The sequence below is a fragment of the Lepidochelys kempii genome, chromosome 3 (assembly GCF_965140285.1).
Source record: "Lepidochelys kempii isolate rLepKem1 chromosome 3, rLepKem1.hap1, whole genome shotgun sequence".
Taxonomy (NCBI): Eukaryota; Metazoa; Chordata; order Testudines; family Cheloniidae; genus Lepidochelys; species Lepidochelys kempii.
Genome location: NC_136382.1, coordinates 193,519,242 through 193,536,242, shown reverse-complemented (window position 1 = coordinate 193,536,242; position 17,001 = coordinate 193,519,242). Strand labels below are relative to the sequence as shown.

Genomic DNA, 17,001 nt, shown 5'->3' with positions numbered 1-17,001 from the left:
TCTCTTGACTTCAGTAAGGCTTTTGATACTGTCTCACCTGACTTTCTCATAAACAAACTAGGGAAATACAACCCAGGTGAACCTACTATAAGGTGGGTGCATAACTGGTTGGAAAACCATTCCTAGAGAGTAGTTATTAGTGGTTCACAGTCAAGCTGGAAGGACATATTGAGTAGGATCCCACAGGGATCAGGTCTGGATTTGGTTCTGTTCAACATCTTCATCAATGATTTAGATGATGGCATAGAGAGTACACTTATAAGGTTTGCTGACGATATCAAGCTAGGAGTGGTTGTAAGTGCTTTAGAGAATAGGATAAAAATTCACAATGATCTGGACAAACCAGAGAAGTGGTCTGAAGTAAATAGGATAAAATTTAATAAGGACAAATACTAAGTACTCCATTTAGGAAGGAACAATCAATTGCATACATACAAAATGGGAAATGACTGCCTAGGAAGGAGTACAGCAGAAGGGGGTTGGGGGAGGGGGCCGTCATAGTGAATCACAAGATAAATATGAGTGAACAGTGTAACCCTTGCAAAAAAAAAGCAAATATTCTGGGATATATTAACAGGAGTGTTGTAAGCACGACAAAAGAAGTAATTATTCCACTCTACTCCATGCTAACTAGGCTGCAAATGGAGTATTGTGTCCAGTTCTGGGTGCCACATTTCAGGAAAGATATGGACCAATTAGAGAAAGTCCAGAGAGGAGCAATAAAAATGATTAAAGGTCTAAGAAGCATGACCTATGAGGGAAGATTTTAAAAATCCTTTATCAGAGTTGTCTTGGATGCACTAAATTCATAACCTCAGAGAGGAAGCTGCAGAATTTTTGTATCTACTTCACCAGGAGCACTTTTTTCCCTTGTTAGCTTTTGAGTCATTCCGTAAAGCCAAAGTCAGAGCAGCTGGGTTGATTTACAACAGCTGAGGCTCTGGGCCTATTCTGTGTTGACATGAAGGGGCAGCAGGCTCTTCATTTCTACATTCATAAATTAGTCTGCTGTTAGATAGGGATAGGGCAAGGCCATCAGGCCAAATTTCCCCACATTTAAATGGCAAGCAGCAGTGAGGGAGACAGAATACAGTGAAACTTATCTGCACCCTCCCAGTCAGAGCCAACCCATTCACCCCTGCCTGCCCAGAGAAGGTTTGTGGGAGGTACTGCAGTCCAAGGGCCTCAGTAGCCTTCAGTGCCCCAGAAGCAGATGTGGAGAACATGAGTACCACAGAGGGCTGATGAAGGGACCGGGAGGTTTATTTGCATGAGCTCCCCACCGCTTAATGCAGCTCATATCACCCATTGGCCGAGTGTGAGTGGAGCCCTTTCCCTGACCCCTTGGTGCATTGTACAGTAGCTGAGTATGCCCATGATTAGTCAAGGCTGTGTTGAGCCAGAGTATATGATGGTAAAGGGCTACTTTGCTGCCATGCACCCAGGATTCTGTCCTGGGAGCACTTTCAGTTATCTAAGGGCAATGTACTCCATGGCAACCTGGAGCTAAAGTTTCTGACCAGTCCCTGGATTCTCTGCCACTAGGGGTGGTAGGTTGAACATTCCATGTCAGCTTTTTAAATTGGAGGGGTTTATTGCATGTATTTTAATTCTTCCAGTACAATCGCTTCTCTATTAATTTGTATATTACATTTATTTCATGCTGCTTTCACACTTCCAACTTTCAGTACATTGTAGATTGTTGTACTGACAGAATTGCACCATATAAATAGTTTGGGGTGAGGTAGGGTTAAGATGGAGGTTTTAGCAGCATGGGGAGGAGACAGTTAAGGCTTTTGCCACATGAAAGTTAAAGATTATGTGGGGCATGTTAGCTGGAGACTTTTTTTTTTTTAAATGCTGACAGGGATATTGCCATCTAAAATGTAAGTTTCATAGTTAAGCCATTGAGATGAATAGGTCAGTTAGTAGGCCTCAGAGCTGTGGGTTGAGGGGACAAAGCTGTTCATCAGGCCAGATTGTACCTTGGGTAATGTCACAATGTGGCAGGGACAAATTCTGCCTTCTGTTTATGAACTTCATATGTAATCTGTATCTGTGCATACTACTAAGACAATCCTAGCTGTCTAGGTTCTAGCATGTGTGGTCAGAATTTCTCCATAGTGACTAGTGATTTTTGGCACCCAACTTGAGACACTTTAAAGGGGCCTGATTTTCAGAAAGTGTTAAAACCAACCCTCTATATCAGGCCCTTTACAAAGATGTTTCAAGTTGGGTGCCTAAAATCACTAGTCACTTTTGAAAATCTCGGCCTTCATCTTCCTGTACTCAACTTTAAAGTCAAAAGTAAGAGAAGCCAATTAGATGGCGCATGCTCAGAAAAATACAGATTGTTTCCAAGTCCTTTATTAAAAAGGTCAAAAGTTGTGATTACAATTTACAGACATGATTTAAAAATTATTCACAAAGGGTTACAGGAACAACTAACATACCAGTAAGAGAACTTAACCCAGCAGAGATTGAAGGTGGGACAGTATAGTAATTTACCTGCTTTATTTATTGAAAGAAGAGATCTGAATCTACATTCCCCTTTGCCTCTCAGCTGTAAACATTGGAAATTATATGTTTAGCACCTTAAGTCATGATCCTGCAACACTCATGCACAAGTGTGCACTGATGCACTTTACTTATAACTTGACTGTTCTTTTGCTGTCACATGTGTGAGCATTTGCAGGATCTGGGCCCTTCTTCAGAGATGAATATTTCTGGCTGATATGAAAGTCTGGAGGTTTTAGTACAGTACAGTGATCACACCTCAAAAATGTATTTCTTTTGAAAGATTCTACTGGTTTGAGCAATATTCCTAGTCTTAAAAAATTGAGACTACCACTGGAACTGATAATCTCGATGAACTCAAAGAACATTAGGTGTGACCATTATAATTTGTTAGAGCAGTGTACATGCTCTAAAGATATGTATCAGCAACATCAATAGATGTGCAATTATGCCTTTATGACCACAGATTTATTGCTTTTCAGTATGTTTTGTTATGCTAATGGTTTTCATGGTATCTCTTGGTTTATAAAAAATCACTTCAGAAGCTGGGGAACACAGAAAACCAGTGACATTTTACCAGATTTCACAAAAGAAGAAAGCCAGTCACAGCATATTTTACGACATTAACAGAAGAGGGAGACTCAGTGTGTCTGAGTCTCCCCATATGAAAACACAACTTCAACAGTCAGTAGCCAATGTCCAAACATCCAGAACTTGCACCTCTGCTGTCTACCATGACAAGACGTAGACAAACTGCACAATGGAGCATGTTTTAGGGACAACACAAATATAAATACAGATAAATCATCACTAATATGAAGTTGGATCTGAATCTTACTAATGCAAGGTATTTCATTAAGGGTATTACATCCTGTGATACTGGTTAATGGGTATTATCCACATCTTGTTGGCATCACAGTGTTTACTTTATCAAGGTGCCTGCAGAAATTCCCTACCGCAAGGATGAAGAATACTGCAGATGCCATTGTAAGTTTAAGTACTGTGAGCAGCAAGTGTCAAGGTTTAATGGCACCCACTGTATGTATAATTTAGCATGTTATTTCTACCACGTGGGACAAAACAACTGTATAGTATGCCTTTGTTAAGGCTTTGTGCTGGTTTAAAGGTAGATTTTTTTAAAAAAAAGATTGTCCAGCAGTGTCCACTTTGCTCATCTTCAGTGGAACATCTCTTTGTTGATCCACATAAGACTGCGTGTCTCATTGGGTTTGCATTCATACTCGATGCTACCAAAGGCGTTTCCCCATTGGCAATGATTTCGTTTGTGGTAGTCATAGAATTTGACTTGCCAGACTGTCTCAAAAGTGCCGATGTCACTAAACTGCGAAGGACAGGGAACAAAGTTGTTAGTAAGCAGCTCAGATTTTTCCCTCCTCCTCAATGCAACGTGCCCTCCAACTACACTGCACATGTGACACACTGATGTAAGGGTTATTCCCAAAGTAGCAACATCAAAGATCTTTCAAGGTTGCCATAGTATCCTTCATGCAATCTTTAGTGCCTAAGCATAATTAGTAGCACATACAGGGCCTGATTCTCCCCTGCCATGTCCCTCTGCCACTCATTTATACCTGTGCAAGGTGAGTGAAAATGATACCATTCTGACCAGGTACCATTTTATACCCACTTTCTATAGGTGCAAGTGACTGCTGGGGGCAAGGCAGTGGAGAATCAGGCTCATAATGCTTTAAACAAGGATCCTGCAACACTGGGTGAGGTGATGAAAGCAGGTGATTATGCCATATCCCTATTGCGTGAAATATAGATCTTCAACCTCTGAGACATGGTTTTCCAGCGTTGTGCAATATACTGTGCTTGCCATGAGATCTGAGGTTAGTGGGTTCCCTTTGTACTTTGATCTGTACACAGAATTAATGGTAATGAACTTCCTCCTTTTTGCTTTGCCTGCAGTCTCGAGTATATATATATATATATATATATATATATATTATATTTTTTCATTTGCAGTGCCATTCAATCTGTAGATTAATGCACGTTATTACTATGCAAGCGGTTACTGTGCTATTTGTAGACTTCCCTTGTCTTCTATTCCACATTTTTATACCAAACAAGCGTGAGAGAGGCTCCCACTTACATTTTTCTATAATCACTGCTCATTGTAATGTGCTACTGAATCATAATTTAGGGACAAATGACAGAAGCTAGGAGATAGCAAAGTATATTCTAGTGGTTGCTTAGGAGATAGCAAAGTATGAGTGATTGGTTAAGTTGCATTACAATGAGAGGGAATTAAGATTTCAAGTTGTATTGGACTTGGCGTTTGTCTATGAACTAACACTACTTTTAACATGTTATTTAGAAATGAATGGGGCTACAGTAATAATAACTTGGAATTCCAACAGTATGAAATATCTCATGTTCCCCCCATCCCCCTCCCTAACCGATTGCAAGACACCAGTATAATAGCAAAATACACTTGCATGAGAGGAATAAGGATAGATTATCATTTTAATTGCACCTGTGTAAATGTGGGAATTACTCCACTGACTTCAACTGAGGTCCTGCAGATTTGCACCAGCACAAATGACCTTGGATGGTGTCTTTGAAACGTGGGTATGAGGGTTTATACATGCCAGCTCTAGGCTCAACAGCACAGTATATTGGTGTATGTTCTAGTAGACTAACCTCTGAAGTCAGTATTACTGCAATGGAATAAGTATTACTATGTTTTTAGTGTTCCTTTTAAAATATTCCTATTGCTCATTTTAATAATGACTCTTCTCCATGTGTCTGTTTCATTACAATCATACATTCAGGAGCTGACCTTTGATCATCCACATATTGTATTCACCACTGGAAAGTCATCATGTAAATCCCTTTTCAGAATGACTCTTTCAGCCAGCCAGAAGAAGCAGAAACTTCAGCGTCTACACCTGACCGATTATAGCTTATTTCCCAGTTGGGTGGTTATTTTGCTTCTGCCTGCTGTGCAGTTAGTAAACTGCCACTGCCTAACCTAAGGGACACATGCATTACCACGCTCACCTTGTTGCTGCAGAATGGACACCTTTTCAAAAGAACTCAGCCCCCAGCAATGCCCCTTGATAATTAGAATTTAGTCATGACCATAATGGCAGCTACTGGGTCCTGAGTTCTTTTGACAATTGGACTCCAGTTGTGGGTGTCGCCTTAATATCTGCACCATTACAGGAAGTCACAGAAAAAAGTTACTGAGAATCTAAAGTTACCGTAGCAGCTCTCCCACACTCTCCCCAGTGGCTGCATTCATTCTCAAGGAACGGACATGGTTTTAGCTACCCAGCCTGGGAGCCACTTGTAACCCAAAGCAGTAGAGGCGGAGAGTGCTGTGTAAGCACCGTGCTTAGCCCTGGGGAAAAGGCCTGCCTCCTCCTGCTCAAGGAATCCCACTTACCAACCCAGGAATGGCATTGCTAGTGGAGGGAAGTGTCAGCCATCCTCATCTGAGAGGATATGTACTCTGATGGAGGGCCTTGTGCAGTGCACTAAAGGAGTTTGTATGTGTATTCGGGGAAGCAGAGAATCCCTGAGCACAGGCAGCCCCATCTAGGTGGCTGAACAATCTCTACGTGGTTACCCTAAAGTCCCGTCACCCTGCAGCAGAACAACACCAGTTCCACCACCCAGGGACTCTCCAGGACTGCATGGTTAGTAATGGTAGCTAAAGGGAACTTAGAATCAGAAGGGCCTTTCCCTCTCTTGCAAGTATGTGCCATAGTTCTTTATGCAATCACCCATTTATGTGCTTTGGGGCTCAGTAGTTAGTTATTCCCTCAATCCCTCTGAAGTTGGGCACAATGAGGTTTTTTTAATGGCTATTTGTTACGGGGGGGTTGTTGTAAGCTGACCAGCCCCCTATCTATATTGCATTATGTAGCGCCTTTCTCCTTGGTGTCCGAGCACCGTCTAGACTCTGGTCTCTGCACTCTGAAACCCCCAGTCACCTTCTGGCTGATTTGAGGACTTGCCCTTCCATACAGGCCAGTCCCATGCGTCTTGGAATGCAATGGTGAAGGAACAGAGCTCTATCCCTGGGCATCCAGGAGAGGATACCAGATGCTCTCTTGAAGCCACTTGCTACCATTACCACCTCCTATTAGAACCATTGCTGCCTGAGCACACAGAGTGCTAGGCCTCCAGCATGAGCATCCTCAGCCCCTCCCAGGTGTGTGTTAACAAATGACGTCCCATAGACCCTTCCCATGAGGAGGGCATAAGTAGAGCGCCCTACAGAACAAAACCTTGGCTCCTCAATGTAACAAGGAGGGGGCTTCTGGGGCACTGGGGCCAACAACTCCCCAGGGTTGCTGTCATTGTCCAATGGCGGGTGAAGACCTCAAAATCATTCCCTTAGTTCTCTGGCTTCCAGTTCACTTCCTCATTGCTCTGCCAATGAGAGCTTCCTAATGGACACCGTGCTAAAAATATAGCTGCATGGTAAAATAGCTCACAGGTTTCTAGGTACTAGGCATAATTTGAGTGTTCAAGTACCAGAACAACACCTACATAAATAAATGCCTTCCTAGGATCCTGAAGATGCAGAAATAAGATTGCTGATACAAAGGCCTAACTAAACCGTATTCTATTAAAGCAAATGCAATTTGGGTTGCATTAACAGAGGCATAGCATGCAAGTCATGGGAGGTGATAGTACTACTCTACTCTGCGCTGATGAGGCCTCATGTGGAGTACGGTGTCCAATTTTGGTCACCACTGTATAGAAACGATGTAGAGAAACTGGAAAGGATGCAGAAGCAAGCAACAAAGATGATGAAAAGAATGGAATGCAAGCCATATAAGCAAAGGCTGAAGGAACTGGGTATGTTTCATTTAGAAAAGAGGAGATTAAGGGGGGGATAGGATAGTGGTCTTTAAATACTTGAAAGGCTGCCATTAAAAAGATGGAGAAAAGTTGTTCTCTCTTGCCACAGATGGCAGGACACGAGGCAATGGGTTCAAATTACAGCACTGCAGATTTAGATTAAATCTCAGGAAAAACCTCCAAACAGTAGGACAATGGAACAGACTGCCTAGGGAAATTTTGGAAGCTCCTTCACTGGAGGTTTTCAAAAAGAGGCAGAATAGCCATCTGTCTTGGATGTTTTAGACATAACAAATCCTGCATCTTGGGAGAGGGTTAGACTAGATGATCTTTGTGGTCCTTTCTAACCCTATGGTTCTATGATTCTATGCCAGCTACCAACAATTAACAACAAGAGTTTAAGAAGTCACTTAACTGAAATTTGGTATATTGTGCTCAAGAAATAACTTCTTGTTACCTGGTCTGAAAACGGTTATCTTGGCAGATAAACTATTAGGAATTTTCTGGCTTTTACCCATTCAAATGCTATTTTAAGACTAGTTTGTGACTTGAGGCTCAGTACTGCGCTCTTTATTCAGGCAAAACTGACTGCTTTCAATGAAAGTTTAGTTTGGAGTAAGAACTCTAGGAATAATCCTTTACAAGGTATCTTCCTTTGCTAGTGTGCATCAGAACATGACTTGTCTGCTGTAGAATTGGAAGAGGAGGATAACTAGTTACACAGGGATAGAAAAGGGTGGGGGTTGGAGGGTGGGAAAGGAATTAAAGCTATATACAAGGAGGCCAATTTCTAAAACCTAGACATTTAAATTGGGCTCTATATACTGCTTAAGCAGGCAAAGGGACACAAACTAGTTTTCAGATTGGACTGTCTAAAGTTAAGTGCCTAAATCTCTTAAAGATCTACATACCTTTAAGCAACTAAATGCTGATTTAAACTCCTAATTCCATGTTTAGATACCTGTATTGAATACTTAGGCTACATCTACACTACCCGCCGATTGGCGGGTAGTGATCGATCTATCGGGGATCAATTTATCGCATCTAGTGTAGACGCAATAAATCAATCCCTGATCGCTCTGCTGTCGACTCCAGAACTCCACCACGGTGAGAGGCAGAAGCTGAGTCAACGGGGGAGTGGCAGCCGTCGATCCCGCGCTGCGAGGACGCGGAGTGAGTGATTCTAAGTCGATCTAAGATATGCAACTTCAGCTACGAGAACAGCGTAGCTGAAGTCGACGTATCTTAGATCGATCCCCACCCCCCAGTGTAGACTAGGCCTTAGAAGCCTAGATACAGATTTAAGTACCCATATTTGAAAGACTGAGCTCTTAAGACTAAATCCTGAGAGGTGTTGAATGGCTGCTTACCAATTTCAAGCCCTGTTGACTTCACAGTATCCCAGGATGTGATTCTAAATCTGCTGTTTGGACAAATATTGTTATTGCTTCAGTTCAATACCAAAAATCAGCCTTCAGAAGCCTGGGCCTCCTATGGGTTTATTTTTAAAATACGTCCAAAGGAAAAATAAACTACTGGATTTTCAGACGCGTTGTGCTGTAGGAGTAAAAACTTCATGGCTGGTAGAATGGAGATACTTTATCTGGTGAAGATTGATGCTTTCAAAGCATCATTTTCTGTACATTCTCAGGGGACAGAGCAGAACATGACTGCTAAACCTAGTGATAGAATTTGGAGGACACTGCCTTTGTACCTTGTACAGAAAATAATCTTGCATCTTAATCTTATACCTTTGAAAAGAAAATACATTCTCAGAATTCAGAAATTATGCTGGGCGTTTTCTTTTCATGGGTAAATTCTCATATTAAACAGGCCGTTATATGCTGCCGTGATGAAAATGGTACAAAAGCACTTAAGGGCTAATGAAATTACCCAGGAAAAAAAAGTGTATCTGCTATTACCTCTCATTATAAGGAGGTACCTCAACTTAGGATATAGATCTCCGATGTTAAGTTACACGTGTTGTATTTAGAGTGGTGGCACGATTCTTAAATTACTCAATCTTTTTAGTATCTCGCACTAGTAAATAAAAAAAAGTACCTGAAGTCTTAAAAATTTAAATAGAAATCTAGTTAATTTAGTACAGAGCTCTGATAAGTGATTTCCTTGAGTGGGTACCTATATACCACAAATGGAAAGATTTTACTCTTTAGATGACTCCATATGTCAAATGAGCATGTCTATATATAAATATAAATTCCTCTAAACAGAATCACAAATCAATATTTAAAACCACCTTGAAAACATTTCAATCATTCCTGACATGAATTGATGGGAGGGGAACCCCTGCGGATAGGGTTTGCCATAGTAATGAAAAGTGCAACAGGAAATGTAGCCTGAGAACACGTCAGGATAGCAAGAGCAGAGCTGCAGCTAGAAGTACAGAGAAGAGCAGAAATTTAACACCCTGGGCCAGGTCCTCAACTGGTGTCCATGGAGCTATGGCAATTTATTTCTGCTAAGGAGCTGGCCCCCCATCTTTATAGAGGTAGACAGTGAACACTGAGAAGACTCCACCACCCAAACATCTAGAAACCATATGGAACTTTTTCTAAAGAGAACTGTGGAAATCTACAGCTTCTCTGATCTTCCTACTTTAAACTGACAATATACCTGCTCCCATCTTAATTATTTCACATTTAATTAACTCTTAGGTGGTTGCATCCACCTGAGCAAGTAGTTGGAAAGCTTACATTCCTTTGCAATTTTCCTTTAAAACCAAGGTGAACTCAAAAAAGGTCACGTGAAAGGTTTAATAAGCACTCAGGTTCTTTAGGAGGAAAAGTGTATGGATTTTCATTTACTGCACAAGCACTCCGTTGATTCTGAGTTAGCTCAGGCTTCAGGAAACATCTAGTTCAAACTGGGTGTGCGAAGAGGCTTAACAAAATCATTAGCATGCTCACTCCCATACTCATATTAATGGTAGTCGTAACTTGATATCCTTAAGGAATGAAGTTTGGCTTCTGATTTGTAATAGTTTTAGCTTGGCAATAGCTTAATAGTCTATCAACTTTGAAGCGTGCTGCTTTCCCCCAAATGCAGTGTAGAACAGAAGTGTCAGGATGCCTCAGTGGGATTTTTTCCTATGCAAAATAAAATATTACAGCTAGGAAGCAGTGTTGTTGGAGACCTATTTGTTGAATTCTGCTTTGCTGCTCACAGCACACAAACACTTTGTAGCCAGAGAACGGAGTGCTTTGAAAGATTCAGAAGTGGTCTAGTCAGACGATTCCAAAGCCATGTATATGGTCTCCTGCCCCAAATTCTTCATCTGGAAATTGTTGGCTAGGTGAAAGGCCCTTTTGGGAATGGTGCCTAGCTCGGGAAGGAAGTTACTGAGCATTGTCAGGTCCCCATAAATGTGTGAATGAGAATATTTAGCCCTTAGGCTGGTCAGACCTCAATGTGTCCCAAAATCTTTAAATGACATCTCCTCATCCCCTGCCCCCAATTTCAGTCTGAGCCAAAAAACGTGAGAGACGAAGCCTGAAATGGAAGTGTCTACCACATTCCATATCCTGCCATTATAACTGTTAATGGTGATTTTTCATTTGTTCTACTGGGACTATAAAATTTTAGTATGTGATCACAACAAACTCTTCTTATATGGTCTTTAGAAGTGTAAGCATTGTTTAACTTCATATGTGCCATAATGGAATCTGGTCATGAAGCAATTACAACATGCATAATAGCATCCCTTCCCCTAGTCTTTTTATGTCCCTGCGCCTGGATAATATTGGTGGGGCTGGTAACACCACCTATTATAAAGGTTGCCCAACACTTTCCATTATTAGACCCTGTGTTTAATTGCTCACAGCTTTGCCAAACTGTAACCATTGCTTTATAGGAGTAGCAAAATATTTACTCTAGAAGTCTGTATTTTATATACTAGTAGGATATTACCTGAAATATAAAGCCTCTCAAGGAATACATTATTTTGACTCAATTTCTTACATCTAGGAGTCCAGTCCCACAGCCCTTAGATATGTAAAATGTAAGGGCAGCAGGATCGGGCCCAGAATACAAAATACAGTCCCCACCCTGCAGTCACATAAGCGCATGCTTAATTTTATATGTTTTTTTTGTAGTTCCATTGGCTGCAGAGGGAGAAATGCCATAAAGTTAAGCCAGTGTGTAAATGCTTTCAGCACTGGCACCTAAGAACCTGAGTGCAGGGCGAGAACTCCATTGACCTGGGTAGGGGCAGGGGCTGGGTCCTCTTGGTGGATGTGGGAATTACTTAGAAAACAAATGAGAGTAGTTGTTATACCAGTGTCCACACGGAACACAGAGGGAAGGTGTGGCATGCTATTTGAAACATGTTTTGTTAAGTCAAGGGGGACTTTGTCTAACTCAGGAGCAGCTCAGCGAATTGAGCAATGCAGGGGGTCAGGTAAGATCATCCCTCTGCAGGACTTCACAGTGAGCCTTGGGGGAGGGATAGGTCAGTGGTTTGAGCATTGGCCTGCTAAACCCAAGGTTGTGAGCTTAATCCTTGAAGGGGCCATTTAGGGATGGGGGCAAAAATTGGGGATTGGTCCTGCTTTGAGCAGGGGGTTGGACAAGGTGACCTCCTGAGGTCCCTTCCAACCCTGATAGTCTATGAATGTCACCGGTGCTGCTGTGGCTAAAGTAATAGCGACTTCAGTGTGGTTCTACTAGGGCCTCTTTCACAGTTTGCAAGGATATTATATGCAACATCTTAAAGTCCCCACTTTAAAATAAACAATGACTGAGATTTAGAGCAATGAATCCTTTCTATGTTTTCCTGTTTACCAGCTGCCAGAATCTTACCCTCCCCAGATCTCATTCAGTTCTTGACTTTATTATCTCCCTTGCCTCTGTATGCACCATAGTGTCCAGCATGTGCTGGCCATGCTCAGAGGGATGGTACCTGTATGTTGACCTGTAAAGGCTGTCTTTGCCCACTTTTGGTGTGAGGCACTCCTTCTGTATCGTAGATTCCTGTGTAACAGACGACCTGGGGATCTCTTGATTTCTCTTCCAGGGGGATGTTCACTCCTCCTATACCCATAGTCCTGAAATAGAGAGGCCTGAAGCAGTTTGAGACAGCCCTTGTCCCCAAAACAAGTACTAACACAAACCCTGGACACTTGGCCCTTATCACCCAAGCTGATGAAATCGACATGAAGGTGGAGTGCCCAGACACTGCAGGGACACAGTATGGGAGGAGTGGGGTCACTCATGGGTTTTTGCACAGAGGAAAGCACAGAAACGCTTGTACCCTGCCTTCTCCGCAGAGGCCTGTTTTGTGGCATTCTTAATAATAATAACAAGATTGCGCTGCTGACTCGTTTTGGCTGATGGTTCCTGATTTGGCAGGCTGAGTAGTAACCCGGAGAAGAAACATGGAGTATAATTCAGAGGTGAAGGTTTCATTTATTGCAGCTGGGCATTAGCTATTTTAATGGGCTTTTCAGCGTGAGGATCGCTTTTCCTGGAGAGCAGTGCTTGTCCAGCCAGAGGCAGCCCCCAGCACGCTAACACAGCCCTTCTTCCTTTCCACCCCTCCCGCAAGGGCGAGCCAAAGGATCGCAGAGCTGGTAGACCCGCTTCTCCTTCCAGATCAAACACGGGGAAAAACCCAGGAGGGAGAAGCGGTGCAAGCCTGGGACGCTTCTTAATTGGGCTGATCTCGGGGAAGCCGCACCGTGGGGGTGGGGCGGGAATTCTCCTTCCCTATCTAGAGAAGGAAGATGTATCTCGTCGGAAAGAAAACGCACCCCCCCCCCGCGTTTGCAGCGATCCACTGTAATGACACCCCCACCCCCCGCGTTTGCAGCGATCCACTGTAATGACACCCCCACCCCCCGCGTTTGCAGCGATCCTCTGTAATGACACCCCCACCCCCCGCGTTTGCAGCGATCCTCTGTAATGACACCCCCACCCCCCGCGTTTGCAGCGATCCTCTGTAATGACACCCCCACCCCCCGCGTTTGCAGCGATCCTCTGTAATGACAAAGGGAGGATGCGGAGGTAGCAGCCGGGGGGAGAAGAGCCCCACCCAGACACAGGTGCCCTCCAAGTCAAGTCGGGGGGGGGGACAATGGAAATCCTGCGCTGTCAGCCCGCCAGGAAAAAATATTAGCCCTCTAAAAATAGCCAGTGGGCAGGGGAGGGGGCCCGGGAGCAGCGACAGCCCTGCAGTGCGGGGCACTTACGTGGCATGCACGACCCCGGGCTTCAGCACCACCTCCACCGTGTACTTGGCCCCCGTCAGGAACTTGATGGTCCGGTTCTGGTCGAACCGCTGCCCGTCCACCTTGAAATAGACCGGCCCGTCGTTCGGCTGGATTTTCAGGGAGACGCTGATTTTCACCAGCTTGGGGATCTCGCCCATGGCTGCCCGGGGCTGGAGCGAGGACGAGGAGGAAGAGGAGGGGCCGCGTCAGACCCGAGCCAGCCCAGCCCTTCCCAAAAGCAGCTGATGAATATTTCTAATGGGGGTGGGGGAAGCATCTGCTCTGAGCCCCCCCCCCGCCTTTCCCTTCTCCCAGCCGGATCCCGGCGCGGCGCAACGGGGCCATTTGCAGCTGGTCACATTTCAGCCCGTTCCCAGGGAATTCAGCCGGCCCTGATTGCACCCGCCGTAATCCACTTTTACTGCGGGAGGGGCCCGGCCGCCCACGCCCGGCAAGCGGCAGCCGGTGCGGCAGGGGGTCGGGAATGGTCCAGAGGGAGAGTGAAACCGGAGCGGAAACGGGAACGTCCCCGCGCAGGGTTTGTTATTCGCCCAAGGCAGAGCGGGCCCACTGCGAAGCGTGCGAGGAGGCGATGCTCTTTGTGTTCCGTCCACACACAGAGTCTGCGGGTGCTCGCTCTCCCGAGTGCTGGAAAGGACTCCAGGGGTGATCCATACCCCATATTAACGGCACCCACGTATCTCCAGCTTCCCCGGAGGGCGGTGATTAGCCCTGGGGAAACAATCTAGCCCGGACACAACAATGCCAGGCGACACACGACAAAGAGAAGGGATGTGTGTGTTAAAGGGACTGGATTAATTCGGATGAGGTCTTTGTACCCTTCAAAAACCCCTGGAGCCCTTTTCAACTGCGGGGAGCTAGCTTAATTGACGATTTCCACTGCTACATCATTAACTGAGTATTAGGTCTGCACTTCCTGGCTAATTCCTACTCTGGGGCAGTCAACTGAGCATTGGCTACCTATGAGTATCTTATTAGGAGGGGAAAGATTCAAAAGTATGAATGCAATGCTTCTGATCTTCCTGCCCCGGCTGAGCCCCTTATAGTTAGATTTCTCAGTCACTTGGATGCTGGGGGATCTAGCTGTGTCCAATCACTAGGTAAAGAGTCCCTCTTAAACCATCTGCAGGCAGAAAAGAGAATTCGAATTCTATAATAAAGCTACTTTGTGGCTTGAGGTGTTTATACACACGTGTGTGTGTTGGGGGGGACCGTCTGTACTTTGTGGCTTGAGGTGTTTATACACACGTGTGTGTGTTGGGGGGGACCGTCTGTACGAGAGTAAAAAAAGAAAAAGACTCCGTCATGATTTGTGCTTGGCCTAGTCAATAATCTTGGGGATCCCAAATGAGGCCTACAACTAGAGTAAGTGGGTTCTACTTTCCAGACTGTTACTCGGCACCCAGCAAAGCAATGTCTAGCTGTACTTCAGTGCTAGCTGTGGGGCAGTGGCTCTGGAGGAGGAGCTGGGACCTGCTTTCAGCACCATTGCTGCGGACAGTTACCGGCAGCAGGTCTACACCTGGGAAGACTCAGCTGATTTCACACAAATTGTGTCCATGCAGCGATTTAGATGTTTTAACCCCTCTGGCTCTGGGTCCTGAAGTCCTCCTAGTCTTTCCTCCACTAAAACTCTCCCTGAGTGAGAACGGATCAAAGACGTCAAGGTCGGGCCTATGAAACAGTTGTTATTTTGTCTGCTTAGACTCGAAAGGAACCAAAGCGGGACTGCAAGCAAGACACAAGAAGGGTTTATTTGCAGTGTTGGTGTTTGGATAGCTCAGTTTCCTCTCCAGCTGGGTAACGGGTGTAACTTCAGGTGACAGAGCCCGCCCCCTTTTAGAGATGTGACTGCATGTGGAGTTGGCATCACATGTGATGGGAACAATGCACTCGGTCACCCATTCAGCAACGTAGACTCTGGCTGCAGAAAGCCAGCCCCAGCATCCGCTGCTATCCCCATCCCCACTGAGACTTCCAGACCAATTTCCTGTGTGATGTGGGTTCCTTTCATCTGACCTCCAGGGGACTGGGGTGGGGGGAACTCATCAGCAGGCAAGCCAGGCAGAACCATGAACTCCCAGCAGCCACACAATACGTTTTTGCATATGCACATTGATTGACCTAAGAGATCTGTAGAAGTGTAAGGATAATCCATAGACATGTAGGGATGATCTAAATGTCACAGCTCACTCTCTCCAGTAGCAAAATGCAACACGGGAATGTCTGATGGAGGTAGTAGTGCGGCAGGAGGCCCAGCTCTTGGCGTAGCCAATGATGCCTCAAGAAACTGCATTGTTACCAATTTACCAGACCCAGGAGTCACTAGGCAAGAGCGTGACTGTGGTAACCGCTGCTTGGTGAGGACATGGCAGGATTGTAGTAGTTAAGCCTGGGCTACAGGGGATTTGCAAGGGGCATGGGGATGTGGCCTATGTGTTACCTGCACTCATTAGGGCACCCCACCTTTTCCCAGTCTGTAGGACTCCAGGTGTAACCCGGTTAATTTAGGCACCCCCACCTTTTCCCAATTCATAGGGCTCCAGGCGAAAAGCACCTACCCTTACCCAATCCGTAGGGCTCAGGGCCACCCGTACCCAATTTGTAGGGCTCAGGGTGTAACTAACCTGGTCAATTTAAGTACCCACACCCTTTCCCAATACATAGGGCTCTGGGTGTATACTACTTCTGCAGGTCTGCTGGACCTTTTACTAGTGAAAGAGCCTTACACAGTAATATACTACATAACCTCTATTGAGTAACAATCACCAAAACCAGACTGCACACACTACACATACAGGGCTCCCCACTCCCAATAAGACAGATGAACTTTTCTTGATGGCCAGTCAGGGTCAGGTCCATCTGGGGGACTCCAGTTTCTGCGCGGTGTCATTGGCAGAGTGTTGAGGTCTGGCAGCTCTGATCTTTGGGGCTGTGTCCTGGAGTTGGTTCCCAAAGAACTTCCTTTTGGACCCCAGTTTATATAGTGAAATTTGAGTCCTTTTTAGCTATACCTTAACCAATTATTATGCTAAAATTTTACTAGCCAATCCTAACATAGTGTAACAAAATTCTCTAACCTATTATATCCCACTTCCACAATTAACTTACACCTAGCAAAATTAATTATACAGCAGACAAACAGTTAAAGAACCAGACAGAGACCATACAGATAAACAATAGCGAAGTGGGGACCATAATGACAAAACAATAAAAAAATGAGGATTTCACAACCACAACTATTGATAAGTGATTTCTTGCCAGACAGAATGCTATCAAACTAAGGTTTTTTTAGCCATCTTAAGATCAGTTTCTTTCTCTAGTGATAGTGGGGGCTATTAGGATGGGGTCACCTTCTTAACAGCCTGATATTACATTGTTTTAATGTAATGTA

General features: G+C 44.6%; 1 protein-coding gene across 3 annotated transcripts; it reads right to left on the bottom strand.

Moving 5' to 3' along the window:
- Positions 1-2,351: 2,351 nt before the first annotated feature.
- CNRIP1 (cannabinoid receptor interacting protein 1) lies at positions 2,352-14,233 on the bottom strand. Of its 3 annotated transcripts, none has more exons than XM_073339451.2 (3): positions 13,566-14,233; positions 12,290-12,437; positions 2,352-3,859 (listed from the first exon to the last, which is right to left on the bottom strand). In XM_073339451.2, exons 1-3 carry the CDS (start codon positions 13,742-13,744, stop codon positions 3,695-3,697), a joined length of 492 nt encoding a protein of 163 aa, XP_073195552.1. In that variant the 5' UTR covers positions 13,745-14,233; the 3' UTR covers positions 2,352-3,694. The 3 variants fall into 3 exon arrangements, with proteins under 3 accessions (XP_073195552.1, XP_073195551.1, XP_073195553.1); XM_073339450.2 differs by having other exon boundaries at positions 12,278-12,437; positions 13,566-14,213; XM_073339452.2 differs by having other exon boundaries at positions 12,278-12,422; positions 13,566-14,204.
- Between the last annotated feature and the right edge of the window lie 2,768 nt (positions 14,234-17,001).